The following is a 22,491-nucleotide window of genomic DNA, read 5'->3' as shown; positions in this document are numbered from 1 at the left end:
CACCACTGGAAAACCTGACGGCCACGAAACACCACTAAACGGAGATGCATTCTTTTCAAAGCACACAGTACAGTTGTACAGTTTTAACAGTTTTACAGATGTTATCAGATGTTACTATACGGCTCTTCACAATGCTAGTAGAACGCTCCATTGACTTGAATGGGATTTCCCAAAGTTCTAGCGGTAAATAAATTAATGTGATTACCATAGACGGGTAATTACCGCTGCAAATATATAATTACCGCTGTCAATGGCAACGGGTTTTGTGCTTCTGATACGTCTTTCATATCACTACGCAAGGACTGGAACTTCATTCAAACGTGAAAGCAGACGGTTGATCAGCTGTGTTCTAAAGAATGTTTGATTCAAGTTCAGCAGTGTGTGTTGTTGCGAACTATTAGTTTCTCAGCAAATGCCACGATGAACGGTAACAAATAGGCTAGGTTATGTAGGCTAAAGTCATATCGTGGGGAGTTTATTATTTCGTTTTGGCAAGTAGCCGTATAATAAGCGGCTGCACGTCGGGGTCCGGTTCGCCCTGTCGGGACTTATTTTCCCAGTAATGACCGGCGTTCTATACATTATCCCTTACTTATCGCGGGCCGCCAGAAATGTTTTCATTGGGCCGCACTTTGAGAACCTATGATTTACAACATTTTCAATACAGAATTTAAAATCAGAGAGTGGAATGAATTTGTTAAGTTTCTACTATTTTTGAAGTGCTGTCTTACCAAATTCAGACTTAACAGTTGAATAGTCAATGAACTCAATAGTATATTGAAAAGAATGACATTATTAGACCTGAGGTTATATCTATTGTTAGTCGCTTGTGAAAAAATTGCTAAATGGTAGCAAACCAGTAACTGCTTTATAAATGAAAATGTACCAATGAAGCTGTTTACTGTACGTATTGACAATGAAAGCCAACCAGATTGATTGTATAGATTGCAGTGGAGAGGAGAGTACCCAGACGTAGCTATAAAACGTAGCACAGAATTATAAACGGAATCCAATGAGTGTAACACGGTCTTTATTTTAATGAATATGAAGGGTAACGAAATCATAAAATAGTTGTAAAATAAAATAATTCTGAGTGGAATCTGAACATATGCTCCTTAGATTTTTCTTTATTTTCATTTTAGCTGACTTGGTTCTATGTTTGTCTAATGCCAGGCTAGGGACCATACATTTACTGTAATACATTAGCTTCCTAATAGGTAATTCAGTGGCTATGCATCTTATAAATAACTTATTTCGAAGGGATACAGTAGTTGAAGTAGCTTTGAAGCTCATTTAGCAATCTTGGTGCCACTGTTATTCTTGCAAATGTTAGAGGCTAGGCTAGGGAACATACATTTATGTTACCAAATTAGCTTGCTAATAGGTAGGCGCAGCATGCAACTACGTGAAGTGCCAAGCCAGTGTAATGTTAGTTCGCTGGCTAAGGAGCACACTTTTGGACAACTAATGTAGCTTGGTACAGTAATAGGCTAAACCAGTCACTTTTGTTTGTACATGGTCCTGGAGGGACTTGCCATGTAGGTCCAGGACCGCCATTAGAATGCTGTTCCAAACCATCGTAGCTTAAGAGTGTCGTGAAAACACTCATAGATCTACGAGTGCTCCAGAGTTCTCGTTACCGGCTAAGAGCGTCTTAACAGTACTTCTCACTGAGGTCACCAACAGGACATACAGAGGAATTACAACTTAGAGTACATAATCCAATTTACGTTCCCATTCTTTATTGTGTTTACCTGTGATGAATTAGATTTTAGCGTGCAAAACAGCATAGCCTAAATTTAATGGTCATAATAATGTGATGAAAAGCGGACAAAAATGCAATCAAGTTATGAAACGAGACGTTGCCAGAATAGTTTGCCATTATCTTTGCTAAGTGAGGGCTATATTTTATTAGGCCTATAAGGTTACAAGCAGAAAAAGGAACAAGGTTTAGTCTGTAGGCCTACTGCATCAAATCTAAGCCTACACATTTCCTTACTTTCTTACTCGACTTCTTTCTTATCTTCAAACGTGTTCTTAAGTGACACAGCGAAAAAGTATTGCATGGTGCAACAATCTAATCTTAAATAATTACAATTATTTATGTCTGTGTGTGGTATATAACCTACTTGGGATGCTTACATGCAGATGTCAAAGTGTTTCTATTTTCGTATTGATGTGAATTAATGTGTAGATCCGAAGTTTAAACGGTAGGCCTATAGCTGTGACGTGCAGTCACCTGACATCACCATCAAATCAGAGGATATTTCAGAACTATTAACGTGGACAGCTCCCCTTAAGAGCATCTTAAGAGCAGTGCACGCGCGTTCACGCTACGAGCATGTTCGGGAAACAGTCGGAAAAAACAAACGAACGATCGTAAGATGAATCGTAGAAAACCCTCTTAAGAGCGTGTCTCCGTCGTTATCGGGAAACTAGGCCCTGGACCAACATGTGATGTCACTCCAGGAAAATGTACAACAAACAAAAGCCTATTACCAAGAAGGGACCCAATAGTTGAAATAGCTTTGAAGCACATTTAGGAATCTTGTTGCCAAGGTAATTCGTGCTAATGTTAGTGGGGTGAGTCAAGGAGGAGAATGCATTAGTGTGGACCTAGCAATTTTTGTAAAGATGATTGGTCTTGCTTTGTATTCTCCAACTTCATGGGGTGTCATAGGAGAATATTACAAGCTGTTGTATTGACAAAGGAGGCTTACAGTAAGAATGTTTTACAAGCAGGGGTTGTCTTTTGAGTAAAGATTGAATGGGAGGCATTAGTTAAGACTCCAATCTTTCAAGAATATTTCCCAAATCTTGTCAAAGTTGTTTGATGTAAGGAGGCCCTAAAATGAACTGTGCTTGGATGTCATGGTCTTCAGCACGTCTGTGCTGCAGCAGATCTTATCTGGTTTCACATTTAGCACGTACTCAACATCAGATCACAGAAGTGAAATATAATCAGCTTTAATTTACAAAAATGTCAGCTATTGAAATTAGACTGCAAATAGTTTACAGATCACATATTCAACTCCAATAATGTTCAAATGGCATGAGAATTAATTCATGAGAAAACCTCACACATTTCCCTGAAGACATCTTTTTCAGAAAACATTATTAAAGGAATGAGATAAATATGGTTGTTGTAGTGACCACACTCTGTTTAGATTTCTCTTGTCCAAGGCTGAATCACGTGTTGTTGAGGCAAAATATGTTAAATTTGAAGCATGGTTGAAAAAAAACTGTAGTCATCATTGAGGTATGTCATCTTATTGAGACCATCTTGAACTCTTGGAAAAAAAGGAAATTAAATATTAGGTTTGTCACAGAGGACTCTCATTATAAGTGAATGTCAACCCCAAATTCCACTATCGGCTGGTTTTTGGTTTCCCCAACATGGAGTAAGCTAAGACTAGTTATGAGAAATGTTACATCTCATATAGCATTACGGTGTGATTCTTATCATGAACAATGAACTGTATATTGAGAGGAGACTAATAACCTCCAGAAATACCCTGGAAAACGTATGTATCAGAGGCATTACTGTCATAACTGTCCCCTACTCACCGTCACACTGTGGGGTAAGAGGCGTAAGACGCGATGCCACACTGGTTGCCCCGATTCCTGGACATCTTGATGTAGCCTTGCTCTCCCCAATACGTTCCCCAGCTACACAAAAACATCAATGATAGTTGTCATGACTACTGAAGATTATTTCATATACTATAAGATAGATATAGATAAATAGAGATTTAAACATGAAGGAAGAGAGAGAGAGAGTCATTTATTGATCTCAGTAGGGATATTATAGTGATTTAAAACAGTGCTACTAAGCATTCTACTGGATTATTTGGGCCCTATTATGACAGTCTAAAATGCATCGTCAATAGTCAAAAGCTTATTAAAATTTAGTAGGATGTCCAGTCCACATTGGGAGTGTTTTCGTTATCAAACGTCTAGCACATGGTGCAACAAGGTATACCTAGGTTTCCTAATCAGTCATGGGTGTGTTTGGGGCGTAAAATCATTTAAACCAATGAGAATGACATCTGTCATTCCCTTTAACGGCGCAAAGTGCGACGTCAAAGAATGCATCCGTATTTTGACAGTCAACGGAAGGAGCATTTGAAAGAGTCTGCTTGCCAGACCGTATGGAACAGTCATTCCACTAAACCATGCTTTACTAAAACCTAGCATAGCCTTTACGCATTTGCACTCATCTATTATTTGAACTCATTGGCAAAGTGAAACTAACTTCACCATGGTGTCAGTCAACGGCAAGGCAGTTATACGCAGTAAATTACTTTCACTATTGACTGACAATGGGTTACCATCGAAAACATAGGCTGGAAAAAGCAACAATTACCCTAATATTTTTCGAATGACTGAATAAAACAACGTTTATTCTGCAGAGGAGTTGCTTATATGTAAGGGATAATGGACGACACTCCATTAGATTATCCGAAAATAAACGCACGTTCAAGGTTGTAATGCGGCCACAACGCGCACCGGAATGAACCTCGGCCATTCTCCCGCTTATTCTACTGTTAACAACATGTTAAATATTAAGTTAATTTTAAATTTTTTGTTATCTCATTTGGATAGTTAAAGCTGTTAAATAAGTATTTATTTCAAATTGTTACTATAGTCCTGCATGAATGGTTGCTACGCTGGAACACTAACCAGCGGGTCTACCACCTAGGATACATATAAAACAGTCAAAACATTGATGGGATCAAAATAAGGCATTTTTATTTTTGTAAATTGAACTGCACGTTCCCATTGATGATAAAGTTTGATCTCCCGGCTCTCCAGTTCAGCCTCGGACAGCAGCTGAACGGTGGTAGCGCGCAAAGAAGCGAGTTGGTGAAGCGTTTCTCAAGTCCTACAGCTGATGCGTGGCAGCAGGTGTTCATTGAAAGTCATTTCTGGTACAGATCAGACATAATCAGCGCAGCGGTGTTTCTTTGCTGTTTTTCCTTTCCTTTTCTAACGGTAATTTTCACTGAACGAACTCGGGCGAATTGATACAAAATATGTAGGCCCTAGAAGGTCAAAAAAATGGAACTACTTCATAGCCGTGCACATAACTGATTTTTAATTGCACGTTCTAAAGAACCTTCACAATGGGAAACTGAATCAAGCAGTAGAATAAGCCGTGATAGTGCGTCTTCAGCTGTGCTCTCGCCTAATCACTTTTAACCATCATTACCAATTTGCAAATGCATTGTGAGATGTATTTCGTAATATCTTTATTCTAATTATGTTTCCCATTGTAGCCTAATCGTGTAATTTTGCATGGATGTGCGCTGGTGTGCTTTCATGGAGGATTGAAGGATGGTGCATTGTGCACCCGCCAATATGAGTGTTGACAATGCACTCTTAAAATAACAACTCGCCATAGACTTCTGACCAGGTGTCTCTTGGTCAGTGGCGTAGTGCGTTTTAGGTGGTGTACAATAGCGATTTTTAGACAATGCGCTAGGCCACTCCCTAAGTTGTTAATTACCACATCCCTGGGCGCATTGTTTAAAAAATAGACGTGCAAAATAAGAAAATAAACTTTGCGCCAGGTGGAAAACGAGTTTTATGTCATGCGCCAGGGTGCAAAATAGGGGCCTTTCAATTACAATGTGATGTAATTTCAGCCTACCTGTTCTTCACCAGCCAGTAGTCTTGACCTCCCTCAGTTCCATAACCCACCACCAGCACAGCGTGGTTCACATTACTGCTGCTGCAGTAGGAGTCGTAGAAGACACCTGTGCAAAACAATTAATAACCAAATAATTATTTAATAATAAAATAAAACTGAATAATTTTGTCCATCAACCCATCCAACTCCACAGATCACCATTATATTCTGTGGCTCCTTATATCTTATCAAGTAATTAATGAATTAATCAATCAATCAAACAACATCTGTGTAGAGAGATCTGTGTTGTGCAGTGAACAGTACATGCTTACAGACAACCTACCAGATCCGTAGTTCTGGAAGTGTTCTGCGTCCACAGCCACGGACACAGGTCCCACGTTGGCCACATGCCACTCTAGTGCAGATTCATCACCTTTGGGCATTACGTCAGCATACCCACTGCAGGTGGCTCCCACGCCAGAGGGATTGAAGCGGCAGAAGCCATTCTGATGGACATTGAAATGGGGGATATTAGAATGTATATAGTATAGTATAAGTATATAAACTCTTTTGATCTTTTTGGTCTCTGCATTTATCCCAATCCGTGAATTAGTGAAACTAATCTCAGCACACAGTGAAGTGAAGTGAAGCACACACTAATCCCGGCGCAGTGAGCTGCCTGCAACAACAGCGGCGCTCGGGGAGCAGTGAGGGGTTAGGTGCCTTGCTCAAGTGAACTTCAGCCGTGCCTACTGGTCGGGGCTCGAACCGGCAACCCTCTGGTTACAAGTCCGAAGCGCTAACCAGTAGGCCACGGCTGCCCTGGTGTAAAACAGAAGCATTAGTTTGCCGTTATGATCACCTACATATGAAAGTGCATTGTTGTGATAGCATTCATCCATATGCTTCATGGAATTCAAACCAAAAACTTAATGTGATGAGCTCCTTCCTCTACAAATCTAACTAACCGTATGATTTTATTTTATTTCTATTTTTGATTCCTACTCTACTTCGTTTCTGTACTTTGGATAATTCCATGTAACTGGTTGGCTGTGCATGTCCCACAAGCATTGTTTTGCAATGACAATCAATACTTGTGGTATAGTCCATAAAATCTCATTATGTTTGATTGATTGATTGATATATTGTCATGAGATGGTAATATTTAACTTTCTGATACATTGCTACAACAACAACATCGTACATTTATATGTTTATATTACATTGCTACAACAACAACAACAACACAGTACATTTATATGTTTATATTACATTGCTACAACAACAACAACAACACAGTACATTTATATGGCGGTGTAGCCCTCACACTGAGCACATCAGCAAGATGTAACCGCTGAGTTAACACTATGACAAACAAATCACTTGTAGCAGGACGCCCTCTATGGTCTAATGATGGTCATAGCTTTGAAAAACGACTATATTGCTTGTTTATTGTATTCTGTTTGTTATATACTGTAATATGTATATGTGTATGTGTGTGTATTGCATACATATCGTCACTGTCTGCTTACTATATGTCAGAGACTAGAGTGACAAATTCCTTGTTGGCGAATAAGAGCTGATTCTAATTCTGATTCTGATCAGGCCAAAATAAAACCACATGTCCCTACTGTGTTAGTCACTGTTGGTGGACATCTCAGGCAAGGCAGCAAGTTTTGGCCGACAAGATCTCACTCCATCCTGACAAAATGGACAGATCTGTAACTCCCTAACGAATCGTCACCCAGGCCTAAAAAGACCATAATGTACTAATCCGAATTTCTACTCAAGCTATTTTTCTCACAGTGTCTCCTCTCCTAGAATGTCTCCCCTAACATTGACCACATGATGTCTTCTGAGGATGTGGACTTTACAGTACCTTTGCCTCGTAGGGGTAATAGTCCTCTGTGTCGAGGCCTCCATTATTGCTGATGTATTGAAATGCTGGGTTCATCCAGCCTCCACTGCAGCCCTGGTCTCCATAGGACCCAGTGCAGTCCACCAGCTGCTGCTCACTCAGAGAGGGCAGGTAGCCATATTTAATGCAGTAGTGGGACTCCAGCGCACCTGTCTGAATTGCATGACAACATGACGAGTTAGATTATGGACACACACGCATACACACGCACACGCACACACACACACACACAGACACACAGACACACACACACACACACACACAGACACACAAAGAGACAACAAGCGACAAGAGAAAACACTAACCGTGCTGAAGGCCCAGCAGGATCCACACTGCCCCTGGTTTTTGACAGGAGTCACACAGCCTTTATCCTTCCAGTTCACAGAGGCAGCCAGCTTAACAGCGCCCCCTTTAGGTGTGGAGGTGAATGTGCCTCTGTGGGGCAGGGTTCTGGTCTCATTGGAGGGGATCATGTTTCTGAGGAGGACATTCTGATGGAATTCCTCACTGTCCTGTAAAAATAAAGTATATTTCATTTCTGAAGCCTAAACATGCAAATCTTTGAATAATGAATGAGACCATGATACTGTTGATTGTCTAATGAGTTATTTGGAAACAACTAGACCAGCATACCATGTCAGAGAACTGATTCATGCCCATGCGGTAGTTCTTGGTGCCCTGATCAGCCAGGATGTTGTGGGTCAGGACCAAACGTCGCTTGGAGAGCCAGATATTTTTACGATGGGTCTCCTCCTGAGGTGAGCTATATGATTTATCTGTTGGGCATATAGGACGAACAAAAAACATCATTGTTTTTGTCAGTAGTTCACCTAAACTTGGTGAACTACTTTACATACTGTGAAAGCGTGTAACGAAATGAAGCATGTGAAATGTATTATGAAGACTTTAATAAGTACTGATTAGAAGAGTATATTGATATTTTTGTGACCCTCCTCACCAAACTTGAGTTTCCATGCGTGGAACTCCAGGTCCTCCAGAGAGAGGCTGGCACAGCTCACCACTGCCAGAGAGGCAGCTGCGATGATCAACAGCTTCATACTGGAAGATAAAAGAACAAAAAAAAAACTCTGGATTACAGACAGTTTGTATTCTCGGGAGTAAGAAATGAGAGGGAGACAATGAGAGAGTGGATATTTTACCTGGTCAAGAGTTCCTTGTAAACTTCTATTCTGAATGATGTGGAGCGGTTTGACAGATAAGCGTTTAAGGTCTGACTCCTCTGGCCTGAGGTGAAGGATGCTGATGCCCTTTATACCTCTCTGCCCACCCAAACCAGCCTGGCGCACGTGACCTCGGGTTCCTCTTCTGCCACTCAATTAGTTCCTGTTCAGGATCAGATGGCCGGAGTTTTGTCAGAGGAAGTACTTCTATAAATATATACATTAATGTTCTGTAGTATTCTTTGAAAACATATTTCTATAAATATCACAATGACATATTCGTTAATATTAATGTATTAATTTCATAGATATCAAAGAATATTCAGCCTTAGTTTATGTCCTTCACATACTATGGACTTAATGCTTAATTAACTAGTACGGCAAAGTGTATCGGTATCTCTCACAACATGTACATTTCCTTATTTTGAATTGATTGTTTTACTATAACTGATGTTCTTACAATGTTAATGTACTGTTTACTGTTATTGTTTGTTGTTATTATGATGTAAGTAGCTTTGGATAATGAGATTAAGAGCAAAGATTATCTTCTCATAGAGTATCATGGATTTACATGCCCCTGGATAGATGAGGGGTGCATAACTCTGATAGATTCTTCTCAGTGAGATTAGTTCTGGCACGTGGCCAGGGTGAGTAGTAAGGAAGAGGACATTGGTTCATACACATGTGAGCTCTGTGGGCGTCGGTGAGGCATGTGCTTTGTGGTTACATGGCAACATGCAATTATCAGGGTGAAAAAAGCTAAAGTTAGCATGCAATCATCAGCATAAGAAGAGTTAGAGTTAGCATGCAATCATTAGCATAAGAAGAGTTTGAGTTAACATGTAATCATCAGCATAGAGACAACTAGAGTTAACATGCAATCATCAGCATAACAACAACTAGAGTTAACATGCAATCATCAGCATATGATCAACTAGAGTTAACATGCAATCATCAGCATGAGAAGAGTTTGAGTTAACATGCAATCATCAGCATGAGAACAATTAGAGTTAACATGTAATCATCAGCATAAGAACAACTAGAGTTAACATGCAATCATCAGCATATGAACAAATAGAGTTAACGTGCAATCATCAGCATATAAACAAATAGAGTTAACATGCAATCATCAGCATACAGACAACTAGACTTGGCTGAATATGCTGAGCTACAGAACTCACTCCTTCTTTCCTAGTCTTCATGGCCATGTCCCGTACCCATATAATTCTTATAGCCATATAACCCTCAGAACAAAATGACAAAGATGTGGATACAGTGGACATTTACAAAAAATATCATGGTATAACAGGTTGTAAGTATGAAAGTTTTACTGGGATGTTAGTACAAATAATACAAGCCTAAATGAGAGTCTGGTAGAGAGTATAGATGACTACAGGATGACGAAACGCGTGGTAGAACATTTTGTTGAAAATTTGTGGTGTCACAGCTGCATGTGCGTGTGAGTTGGGGAATGAGTCATATGATTACGTAACGTCATGTGAGAATGAGCCAGGTGAGCCAGTACGTATTTTTATTAACTTTTACAAAAAACTTCTAATGTACAATCTTAGGCTCTAAGTTCATATTCCCTCCTCTGGGTATTAGCATCCAGACTATTATAGAAAGAGTGATCAATAAGGCTGAATAAGGACAAGGTCTACAGCTCATCATATTCTCACTGCAGTGTAAATCTGGATTATTCTGTTGTCCGGACAAAGTATCATAGAATGGCATGAAAGGTCATAGGTCATATAAACGGTTGTGCTTCATCAGTGGAGCATTTCATTTCCCAATAACATATTTATTATCTTGTAGCAACTATACGACCACATCAGTCATATTAGTCATTGGTCATTCCATGTCAAATCAGATAAGGTTGTTGCAGCACCATCCCAGATTTTGTTCAGTCCTTGTCTATATCAAGAATGGGTTCCAAAATCAAGGCCTGTAAAATATATCTGTTCAAATCCTATGTCTTCATATTATTTTCTGCCCCTGAAATTACTTACAGTTTTACAGCCTGAACAAAGACATCCTTATCTGAAGCACATACACTGAATGTTCTTATTTAGCATAAGCACTGAAATGGATAAAAAGTCAAACAGGGTGTTCCTTTATTTTGTCGTTTGCTTCTTTGTCTGTTTCAGAAGGACATTATGCGGAATGTGGATGCAGATGTAGCATTTTGTGGGCAAGAAGCACAAACAAATCAAAATATAGTGTTTAGGTTCATTTTATTTTGTATGTATTTTTACAGTTGGTTACGTTTTCTCTCATCCACACAGCCACAAAACAGAAAAACAGTCGCTATACAGTCTCATAATCTTCTAACAAGATCACAAAATCCTAAGGTAAAGACATTTTTTGTTTGTTAATGTGTTATGTCATCATTAATAAAGTGTCATTATCAGACTTCTCTTCTATTACTATGCAATGCATATTTTCACCCATTAAGAATAAATTACGGAAACAAGGGATGTCTGGGCTCTAGGCTACATGGTGCTTACATGAATGAATGTGTTAGGGATGTCTGGGCTCTAGGCTACATGGTGCGTACATGAATTAATGTGTTAGGGACGTCTGGGCTCTAGGCTACATGGTGCTTACATGAATGAATGTGTTAGGGACGTCTGGGCTCTAGGCTACATGGTGCGTACATGAATGAATGTGTTAGGGACGTCTGGGCTCTAGGCTACATGGTGCGTACATGAATGAATTTGTTAAAACGGTTTAGTTCTGCTCTGTGCTCCTGTGTCTCTGGAGTGTGAAGAAGAGGCCAGTGTAACGATAGGACCCCGGAGCTCCGCGGGTCCAGGCGTCCACAGGGCCTGACCTCTGACCCCCAGCCTCAAACCAGAGGGTAGCTGGAGGCGGTGGCGATGCCGCACTGGTTGTTCTTGTTCCTGGTCATCTTGATGTAGCCCTTATCACCCCAGGACAGACCCCAGCTGGACAAGACAAACAGGCAAACAAACAAATAAATAGGTAAACAATATTTACAAAGTTACACATATACATAGGATGACTTGTACTCTGTAAGAAGCACATCCTGTGCATGTATTATGGGTCTCTTTTGAAGTCTTCTGAACCCAAAATACAAATATTACCCATCATGCATAGGACCAGAGGACACACATGCACAAACACAGAGAGAGAGAGGGACAGAGAGAGAGAGATTTACAGACACATATACACACACAGTTGTTAGTGATTTGCTCTACCTGTTCTTGACGATCCAGTAGTCCTTCCCATTCTCCGATCCGTAGCCCACAGCCAGTACTCCATGGTCCAGATCCTCACTGCTGCACTCGGCCTCGTCATAGACTCCTACAGCCATCAAGCAATACATCAGCTGATTACGGAGGTTGGTTAAGACCACACACACAGCACTAATCAGCTCTTACGTAAAGACAGCTCTTCCTCTGTCACAAAGATTAATTTAAAAAAGTAATTAAAAAAATATGTAGGCCTACTGTCTGTCTGTCTTTCTTTCTTTCTCTCTTTCCCTCTTTAAGTGACAAACAGACCCACCGTTATCGTTTCATTTGTGCCTTAAAGGTGAGTTGAGAGGGCCATGCATGCCATGCGCTAACCTGACTCATACATCTGGAAGGAGGAATGTCCGGCATCAATGGCCACTGACACGGGACCCATGGTTGCCACGGCCTCCTGCAGAGCGTTCTCGTCACCACTGGTGATGTCCACGTAGCCCGAACATGTGGCGCCCACGCTGTCTGGCTTGAAGCGGCACTTCCCATCCTGTGGTCATGTGAGCAGGTCCAGAGTGCCCAGTGTCAGGTGATTTGGTGTTAGACATGACAGGAGCTAAGAATGCTTTGTATATCAAATCTATCATGACCAGATTTACCCCATCCAACAGGTCTCAGGTCAGCTCTTTGCCTCTGATGAAAATTTAGGCAAATTGGCAAAGTTTTGTAAAAGCACTCAGTATTACAATGTAACAACTATATGTAGGTACCCACAAATACATAATGCAAGTACAATGATAGTACCTGATAGTACATGTTGTTACACAGGTTGTACCATTGTACCTAATTAGGTAGGTACACTGTAACAGCGACACATTAAAATAAAGTGTTACCGTATATTTCAAACAAGAACTTTTTTCCACTAACATGACACAAACCTTGTCCACTAGGTGTCAGTGTTGTTGTATCCCTCTATCCTATCTGTGCTGGTGGTATTGATGTGTGCTTACCTCAGCCTCATAGGGGTAGGAGTCCTCGGTGTCGATGCCACCATTGGCTTGGATGTACTGGAAGGCCTGGTCCATCCAACCGCCGCCACAGCCCATGTTGCCATAGTCCCCGGAGCAGTCGACCAGCTGCTGCTCGCTCAAAGACACCAGCTTTCCTGTCTTCTTAAAAGTCTGGCCCTCCAGAGAGCCAGTCTGCCATGGGCAAGAGAAAACAGGGCATTAGTATGGTATTAGTATGGTAGATAGCTATCAGCTATCAGCTATTAGCATGGCAGTATGATAGCTATCAGGGTGTTAGTATGGTAGTTGGTAGTCTGATAACTATCAGGGTAATAGTATGGGAGTATGATAGCTATCAGGGTGTTAGCATGGTAGTATGATAGCATGGTAGTATGATAGCTATCAGGGTGTTAGCATGGTAGTTTGATAGCTATCAGGGTGTTAGCATGGTAGTATGATAGCTATCAGGGTGTTAGTATGGTAGTATGATAGCTATCAGTTATTCATTTAATTTAGAAACTCATAATGTGTGTAATCAAACAGTGTCAGATAGACCTATAGCCGTCAGACGCTGAAAAACCATGTCGTCATTATGAGCAAACCTCCCTGTACGGTAGGTTCTAAGCCTATGACCACACAGCTTCAGACATATACATACTGTACACACACACACACACACACACACAAGCACACTGACCGCGCTGAAGGCCCAGCATGAGCCACAAGCCTTCTGGTCCTTGACATCGGTCACAAAGCCCTTGTCCCTCCAGTCCACCTCCTTGGGCATGTCTCTTTCTCTCAGGCTGAGACCCAGGAAGGTGCTGCCAGACTTGGTGCTGTTGGTGCGCTTCAGGCACTTGCCGATCACAAGGTTTCGGTACTCCTGGTTGCTCTGTGGAGGTTAGTCAGGGTTTGTGTCGGTCAAATGTACTCAGTAATAGTAACAGCACCAAAATCACAGCAAGTTAGGCTACTCAGACTGTTCAGTGGTAGTGGCATTTATACATTGATCCAATGTCACTTTTATTCATTCAAAGCGAGAGAACAGTGTTTCATAACATCACAATTGACTGTTTGAGTGAGAAAAAAATAGTACATGTAATAGGGTGATTAATCAAATGAACATGTCATGTGAAAAAACAAAGTATATACATTATTGTGCACATATAAACAAAGTATATACATTATTGTGTACATATAAACAAAGTATATTATTGTGCACATATAGCCTCTCACACAACTTCCCTGCAGCGTGACAAGAAAAACCTAAAGTGATGTCTTTGAATCCAGTTATTTCATAGTAGAATTGTTGTGTAAAAACAATATTGAACTGATGTGTGTCTTTCTTTACACTTCTCTCATCTTCTCAAGGAACTCTGGATCTAATAATTCAAAAAAAAAAAAAAAAAAAAAAAACTTAAACGGGAGCCCCCTGGTGTGGAGATCACCTCTAATCTCTTGTATGTAATTATTAATATGCTTTAAATCCTACAGGACCTACACCCATCCAAATGGCCTTGGGGATGTGCATGGACTCTCACTGTTTCATATGATAGTGCTGAAATCCTACCATGTCAGCGAAGTGGTTCATGCCCATGCGGTAGCTCTTGATGCCCTGGTCAGCCAGGATATTGTGGACCAGCACCAGTTTACGGTTCTCCATCCAGGTGGATCTGCGCTGGGCTTCCTCAGCAGGTGAGCCATAGGAGCGGTCTGCATCAGAGAGAGAGAGAGAGAGACGGTTAGAGAGAGAGAGAGACAGTTAGAGAGAGAGACGGTTAGAGAGAGAGAGAGATAGAGAGAGAGACGGGTAGAGAGAGAGAGAGAGAGACGGGTAGAGAGAGATAGAGACGGGTAGAGAAAGAGAGACAGTTAGAGAGGCGGGTAAAAAAGGCGGTTAGAGAGACGGGTAGAGAGGCAGTCGTTAGCGCTCTTCAGAAATGAGCTTTTGTTCATTGCAAGACATTCTAGAATGATACCTTGCAGATCTAGAATTGCACAGAATCATTAGTTATGAACTGCATAGTCAGAGAGTGTTGAATCAGAATGTTCTAAAGTCATTTCTTGTAAGTTATCATGGACTTATAGAGCATGTGCTCATCTTCAGGAAGGAGACGCGCATGAACTCCACCCAGAAAACAAAACGCATTCATCATCACAGTACACTATCGCTGGCGATTTCTTGTGAAGTGCCTATAATGCTCTGAGGCGGTAGCTCATGATCCTAATGCATGTTTTTCTACTACGACTTTTCAATCTCAAAGGACAGAACCACTTTGATAAGCATCTGTTGGTACTCTGTAATGCCAAGATTTCACTTTTTTCCCTTTCAGGCTAAAAACATAATTCTGTTTTTCTGTAACCAACAGGTTTTCTTCAGCATAGCTAAGGTAAAACAGAACAAATTATAGACTACTGTCTCACCAAACTTGAGTTTCCATGCGTGGAACTCCAGGTCCTCCAGAGAGAGGCTGGCACAGCTCACCACTGCCAGAGAGGCAGCTGCGATGATCAACAGCTTCATACTGCAGCACACACAAGAACAACACAGGTTTTGAGAATCACTGTCTTATACTCTTGTGAAGTAGTGCACAATAGTCCAGGATGTGTGTGTGTGTGTGTGTGTCTGTGGGGGTTCCCCTCACCTGTTTGTGTGTCTTGACGTCTTGAAACCTTCAGTGGGAGATGGCTGGGTGTCACACTTTCCTTTGGCTTATATAGAACACCTTCAGCTTCCTACAGTCAGATGACTCTCACACTGTAGCCATAAACACGAGTGAAATATAGTGCTTACCAGTTCAAAAAAGGAAGCATTACCGTATGCATCAGGGGAACTACAGCAGCATTAATAATTTGATTTCAATGACTCAATTTTTTTCGGAATCGTGCAGTAAGCACCGTTGTGACATCATTACACAGCTGTTGCATGGGCATTCCATTCAAAACAGATGGGTTGTCCAGTTTAAGTATTTCTCTGAGACTGATTGAATGAACAATGTCAATGAACTAGTGTGAACTGTAAATAAGATTGTTTAACTTCCCGCAAATGTGTGAGTCATATTGATGTCTGTGGTTCCACTATTTTTTTGCTTTGTGTTTTGGTTTCTTTTTCTGTCTCTTGGGCTTCCACTGTTCTGGTGTTTTTGGGACTCCTTACTGGCAGGGAGTCTGGGTCATGTCCCGTTAGGATCTTCTGGTCAGTTATATTAGAGAAATTTCAGTTTAACCACAGATACCAAACACAAACAGAAAAGCTGGTTACATTCCATATTTGAATAGGCCACTGAAGCCTGTCAATCACTGCTGTTCACCAGGCAAGGCAAGGGAAGGTCTTTTCCGAGGCTATAGTAAACAGGCTATAGGAAACATGCTATAGTAAACAAACAGGCTATAGTAAACAGGCTATAGTACACAGGCTATAGTAAACAGGCTATTAGTACACAGGCTATAGGAAACAGACTATAGGAAACAGGCTATAGTAAACAGGCTAGGCTATAGGAAACCTTTGTCACAATTGTTGTAAAGAAAATGTTTGTATGCTTGAAACAACACAGGGAAGAACTGTACTCAGTAGTGGTTCCGGTTTGAATGGTGGTGGTGTGGGCGAAACGCTCCCTCAGTGGTGGACTGCACATTGGGAACATTGGGACATCCCCCGGTGGCTTGATGGTTGTCTTGGTGATATAGCAAGGAAGAATGAGACACAAACAATATCAATATCACCAGATAGTTAATGTTATAAATATGACACACCTCTAATACTCAGTGTTCAAATAAAGTCCTTGGTCAAATGTATGTATTTTGTCATTTAGATAACTGTCCTCCCTGATGAACACAGAGGCTAAATGGACTCGCTGTCCCTGTCTGTTCCACCCAGCTCTGTGGCTCTGGTTCCCTTGTGACTGCACGATTGCTTTTACTGATTGCTTGAGTACTGCGCTCAGTCAGAGGTGTACCCACAGGCTTTCAGTGGGGAGATGAGGTCACAGACCCCTGACCCCTCCACACCTCACACTCTCTGTGTCACACTGGTGGACATTTCCACGCAGGAGCCTGCCCAGCTCACAGATTAGAATCAGGGGCCCGACTCTGACCAGGTTAACTGATCCGCATAGATTAGAATCAGGGGCCCGACTCTGACCAGGTTAACTGATCCACACAGATTAGAATCAGGGGCTCCACTCTGACCAGGTTAACTGATCCACACATATTAGAATCAGCGGCCCGACTCTGACCAGGTTAACTGATCCGCACAGATTAGAATCAGGGGCTCCACTCTGACTAGGTTAACTGATCCACACAGCCCCACACGCTGCCAAGATTGTATTCAAATCTGTTCTTGGCCCTACAGATTTTTGCTCTGTTTTGATGACCACTTTTCAGATGACTAAATAGACGAAATAGATAGATTAATTTATTATCTTAGTCATTATGCATTAACTTGTAGTTACAGTATATGATGTCATCTTTTGCATTCTTTATTTACAGTACATGTGCTCGAACACAGATCCGTGTTTGTGTCACACCATGTAATGCACATAAACAGTTCTATAAAGACAGCCGGAAATTATAGTGCTCATTTCCATCTGTCAGAAACAAAAGACGCCTTCAAATACATGTCGGAACAAGTAGAGTATTTAATAGAAATATAAAAGGGATTTCCCTGTCATGTTTCTGTCTTCAACCCAACAGCACACCAAATATTGCATTATTATCAGACGTTTACTAAATTAAATCTCTTTGAATTGGTGTTTTATTCATGGAAGCTAAAGTTCATAATATCAAAGCATATTGTCATGGAAGCTAAAGTTCATAATATCAAAGCATATTGTGTCTCTTTCAGACCAATGCAAGTGCCTTGCAAGTATTTCCAGAATTATTTCAAGCAAATGTAATTCTGCTTGAGAGAGGTATTGTTGTGGGTAGGAATGAAAGTGGTTTGCTCGAGATGTTCTCTCAGTTGCTGGATGGAAATAAAGTAACGTTATATATTGCACCTCTGCCCACACTTCTTGTTTACGTCCCATGTGAGGCTGGAAAATACTCTCTGTCTTTCTGTCTGGGACACTCTGCACTTCATCTCTCATCTTATTTCTTGTAAAAGCACGAAGGATTACTTTATGATGAGCTGAGTTTTATGCTTGTTTGCCCTGCACACTTTCCTCTCCTCTTATCTAAGGTAAAGCTGCCTTGTGATGTTACCATAAACTGTGTAGGTGTCAGATACCAAAGAAAAAGAAAAATTCTGCAGTGTCACCACAAAGACACAAGAGCATGAGCAATAAAGTGGCCTTCATGATGGTGTTCATGTTCTGGATATACTGTATATTGTACATTCTAAAGGCATATCTGTTCAACATGCACTTAATTCTTTATGGTTTGTATAATATTGTTTTATTTCCATTAGGCTGTTGATTAATTTGGCATTATTGTTTATTATTGATATTCTCCTTAATGTTGTTTTACCATGCTATTGTTTATATTATTGATTAAATGAACATTATAGTTTATTATTGCTTTTTTACCTCATTTTCATTGTTTATTTCATTAGGCTATTGATTGAATTGACATTGTTGTTTATTATTGCTATTCTCCTTATTATTGTCTGACCCACATTTTAATCTGTTCCCTGTTAAATTGAAATATTATATTGTTTTGTATTTGTATGTCGCTTTGGACAAAAGTGTCTGCCAAATCCCATAACCATAACCATAAATATGTTGTGGATGTTTCAGGCAGATGAGAGCACAATCTTCTTAATCCCTCAAGCCTGAAGATGGTCGATCATAAATGACTATGAATTGTTATTGATCTCTACAGGTGAAACCTGCTTTTCAATGCAGGTGACAATGATCTCTTCCAAAGTCACTGTTAACAATAAACCCAGTTATAATAAATAAACCTCCTAAAATGGTGACAATGGTAGTTTGAACTTACAGTGCAGGAAAACCACTGACACAACACAAACACTGTCAGCTGACATGTCCACCACACCAGACGTGCATGTGTGTGTGTGTGTGTGTGTGTGAGGGTGCGTGTGGGAGGGTATGTAAGTTCATAGTTAACACCAGTGGTCAGGTGACTCAGCTTAGAGGTCGTAACCTGAAGCCACATACTGCACGTCACCTTTACACTGACTCTGCAACTCTGCTCTTGTCTGCCTTGTCTTATGTTGGCATGTGCTGGTGTGCCAATACTTGTTTTTTATGGTTATGGGATTTGGCAGACGCTTTTGTCCAAAGGGACATACAAATAACACCAATACAATAGTGAAATTTAACAGTAAACAATTTAAAAAGTTGGTTAGACTACATTAAGGAGAACAGCAATAATAAACAACAATGTCAATTCAATCGATAGTCTAATGAAAATAAACAAATGCTATAATATAAACCATAATGCATAGGAAACGCTTAATAACTAAGAAGAAATACTTCTATTGAGATTAACACATTTTTATTTTGTTTTTAATCAAATTGTATCTCATTCAATATTCTAGATACTGTATTGAGATATTCTAGATATTGAGGCAATATGACACGAGTGGGAGTGGGGATGTGGAAGGATATCGTTGCCGAAGACCGAGTACCAAAGGCAATTACTGCAGTGGCGATATCCTTGCACATCCCCACAACCGGGGATCATTTTCAAAAGTCACTTCATTTTTTAGAGGACCAAAGGAAGGACTTGCCATCGTTGGACCAGTATCCCCTCATCAAAACCCTTTTTGTAAGGTTAAGGTTCAATACCATCATTCCGTCTTCTGCTCCAGTAGAGCGTTTATTTTCCTTTGCTGGACTGATTAACAGGCCTCATAGGCGTTGTCTGAATGCAACACTGTTTGAGAAGTTAGTTGTGCTTAAAGGCATCAACTGAGGTGACACCACTAGCTAAGGTTACACACACTCCTTTGCTCACACAAGGACAGCACAAGGACTTGAGTTCACAAGCTTAGATCACTTGAGTTTGCTATTTTCCTTTCTTTTTTCTGTTTTACAGTTTTTTTCTAGACGTTAAATTTGTCTATGTTCTCTGACCTGTGAAATATTTCAGTGCTATGGTGACTTGACAAGATAATATTTTACCTCAAGCCAGGACATTTCCAACCTCTCGCACATTTTAAATAAGAAATGATTGATGATTGGCTTCTAATTGGCTTAACTGATTGGGTGGTATTAATGTGACAAACCTGATTTTTATTTTTCCTTTTTTTTTTAATTTACATTGATAAAGGTTGAGCACACACCAGTTTCAGGTGCATACAAAATTATTCAACTGTGATGAAACTCACCATAAGTGTTAGCCTGGCGGGCCATCCTATATCATTGAAATGTATAGTCTGGAATCGAACCATTCACCTCGCTTAATCCAGGGGGCGGGCAGAGAATTGTCTTTCAAACTGCCTAGTCATGCAATAGGCCAGCGCCTTCGACCATATCCATTATCCGGTCGGCAAAGCGGCAAATAGGCTACATCCTTCTTGAAAGGAATGACTTAAGTGCATTGTGTTGCTCAACTTTCAAAGAAAAGCACAAGTCCTCCTCCAAAGGCGGCAGCGCCCGATTCAAACAACAGCTCTTCATTAGCCATAGCCACCTTCCTTGTTCACCGTCGCAGGACTGTTGTTATCAGGCCTTAAGACTCTCTAACAAAATAGAGCACTGTGATTGGATGACGTCCACGGCGTCAGCCAATAGAAATCCCTATGGTTTGATAATAGACGTACAGGCTGAGCAAATTAATTTGCTGCCGCTAGGGTGCGTCTAGATTTCTAGGCTACATTGTGTGGTAGTGATGGTGTTAAATAACTTAAAAGGTTCAAATGCTACCTAGTTTAAATTTCTAAATAAATCATCCATTTGGATTGTTTGTCTTTGAGTTATTTACATTGATCCATAGTGGGCAACCTATTACACCAATAGAGTAAATAAGTATATTTAAGGAAGGGTTCCTTGAGTTACCGAACATTTCTCAGGGCAGAGGTTTATATTGGGATGTCTAACAACATGCTTACTGCATACAAACAGGAACTCAAAAGACTCAAGCCAGAGACCTACAGCACCCCTCAATGGACGGAGGACACCATCGCGCAACTCCAAGGCTCCCTGGCATGCACCGACTGGGACATTTTTGATGGGGAATTAGACGACAGGGTCTCCATCATCTAAGATTACATAAAATTCTGCATTCAGAACACCATTCCAGTTAAGAAAAAAAAAAAATACCCCAATTCTAAACCATGGATCACACCTCAGCCAGGGTTGCCAACTTTGGGTGTTTGGCTGGAGTGAGATTTTGTGAAGTCATAGTGCGTATGTGTTAAATTTTTCCCTAAACCTAATTTTAAAAATGTCTGTCCCCTGACTTTTTTGCTATGTACAGTATAATCCCTGATTTATGTTTCTTAAAAAAACCTAATAGAATGGAAAAGTTTCTTCAAAATGTACAATTAAATTATTGATTGCACTTGAAAACAAGACCAGTTTTTTAACCCCGTGGCATGGAAGGAATATGAGCCACTGGGCCCCTGGGCACAGACATGAAAAGGGCCCCCTGCCCACCTGAAAAAGGTAGTAGCTCAGTAGAAATTTTTAAAAATAACCCCTGAAATGATGACTTCTGGCGAGTTTTGTGGAAAGAAATGGACAGATTGAGACTTATAAATGTGTGTATGAGTGTACGTATGTATCAGGGATGGAAATAGCCTAAAATATTTTTTTCCACCTACCATTGTGGCTGGTGGATTCCAAAGTCTACCAGCCACTAGAGATACAGTATGAACATTTGATGAAAAATCATGACCAAAATGATCACGGTTATTGGTATTATTGCAATATGATTAAAATGTGCTGACTTTTTTTCTAAACCTACCATCAATGTTGGACAGAACTCATAATTGGCCTGCCCTTCATGCCCAGTAGCAACAAATCTAAAGGTCAACAGAACAGCTATATTGTCATAAAAGTGGTGTGGCTCCTTTAAGACCCAATCCACTGGTGTGAGTTCTGGAGCCATCCAACTTTATCTAACTCTATACTATCCTACATCATCTGATTTTAATATTATGTCTAGGCTATATTTAACATTTAACATTTATTTTCTATTTGGCCTGTTATGAAATTATGCAATGACCAATATAAGCACACTTTTTTAAGACACTTAAATACATGCATGCTTAGCATTTTGTGAAAACAAATCATTATGGCTACATCGACAAACTCTTAGCCATGAGCTGTATATCCTCTGATTTTAATATTTACACACACAGTATGTATGTATTTAAGCACAGCTCAGTTTTAAGACACTTAAAGCCCAAAATTGGAGACCATATAGAAATGCTACCATTTCAAAACCGGATTACTTTGGAACGGCTTATTGTACAGGGGATTGCATTACACCTTTGTGTTCGGTAAGGTCTGCTGTTTATTCTGGTTTACGGTTTGTCATGTGTGGAACGAAAAATTTGTGAGATATTCCACCTATATGAATTGAAATGAGCGCAGAGCTATAGGCCTAGTAGCCTAATATGATTATTTCTTGA

General features: G+C 40.4%; 2 protein-coding genes across 2 annotated transcripts; both read right to left on the bottom strand.

The window, feature by feature from the left end:
* Positions 1-2,951: 2,951 nt before the first annotated feature.
* LOC125297277 (procathepsin L-like) lies at positions 2,952-8,608 on the bottom strand. The gene is made up of 8 exons (XM_048247551.1): positions 8,509-8,608; positions 8,184-8,326; positions 7,856-8,062; positions 7,512-7,703; positions 5,976-6,138; positions 5,654-5,759; positions 3,568-3,669; positions 2,952-3,290 (listed from the first exon to the last, which is right to left on the bottom strand). The coding sequence occupies exons 1-7, from the start codon at positions 8,606-8,608 to the stop codon at positions 3,570-3,572; spliced, it is 1,011 nt and encodes a 336-aa protein (XP_048103508.1). The 3' UTR covers positions 2,952-3,290; positions 3,568-3,569.
* A 2,340-nt stretch (positions 8,609-10,948) lies between these two features.
* Positions 10,949-15,703, bottom strand: LOC125297246 (procathepsin L-like). The gene is made up of 8 exons (XM_048247480.1): positions 15,596-15,703; positions 15,375-15,475; positions 14,521-14,663; positions 13,648-13,842; positions 12,951-13,142; positions 12,325-12,490; positions 11,953-12,058; positions 10,949-11,679 (listed from the first exon to the last, which is right to left on the bottom strand). Exons 2-8 carry the CDS (start codon positions 15,472-15,474, stop codon positions 11,580-11,582), a joined length of 1,002 nt encoding a protein of 333 aa, XP_048103437.1. The 5' UTR covers position 15,475; positions 15,596-15,703; the 3' UTR covers positions 10,949-11,579.
* Between the last annotated feature and the right edge of the window lie 6,788 nt (positions 15,704-22,491).

Source organism: Alosa alosa, chromosome 1 (assembly GCF_017589495.1).
Source record: "Alosa alosa isolate M-15738 ecotype Scorff River chromosome 1, AALO_Geno_1.1, whole genome shotgun sequence".
Classification (NCBI taxonomy): Eukaryota; Metazoa; Chordata; class Actinopteri; order Clupeiformes; family Clupeidae; genus Alosa; species Alosa alosa.
Note: the sequence above shows the minus strand (reverse complement) of the source record. Positions and strands in the feature narration are given on the sequence as shown.

Coding starts and splice junctions, on each gene's coding strand:
- LOC125297277 (XM_048247551.1), bottom strand. CDS start 8,608: ATGAAGCTGTTGATCATCGCAGCTGCCTCTCTGGCAGTGGTGAGCTGT. Junction 7,704..7,855: donor CCTGCTGGGCCTTCAGCACG/GTTAGTGTTTTC, acceptor CATGCAATTCAG/ACAGGTGCGCTGGAGTCCCA. Junction 3,670..5,653: donor TACTGGCTGGTGAAGAACAG/GTAGGCTGAAAT, acceptor GTTTTTGTGTAG/CTGGGGAACGTATTGGGGAG.
- LOC125297246 (XM_048247480.1), bottom strand. CDS start 15,474: ATGAAGCTGTTGATCATCGCAGCTGCCTCTCTGGCAGTGGTGAGCTGT. Junction 14,664..15,374: donor CGCATGGAAACTCAAGTTTG/GTGAGACAGTAG, acceptor TCTCTGATGCAG/ACCGCTCCTATGGCTCACCT. Junction 12,491..12,950: donor CCTACCCCTATGAGGCTGAG/GTAAGCACACAT, acceptor ACATGACCACAG/GATGGGAAGTGCCGCTTCAA.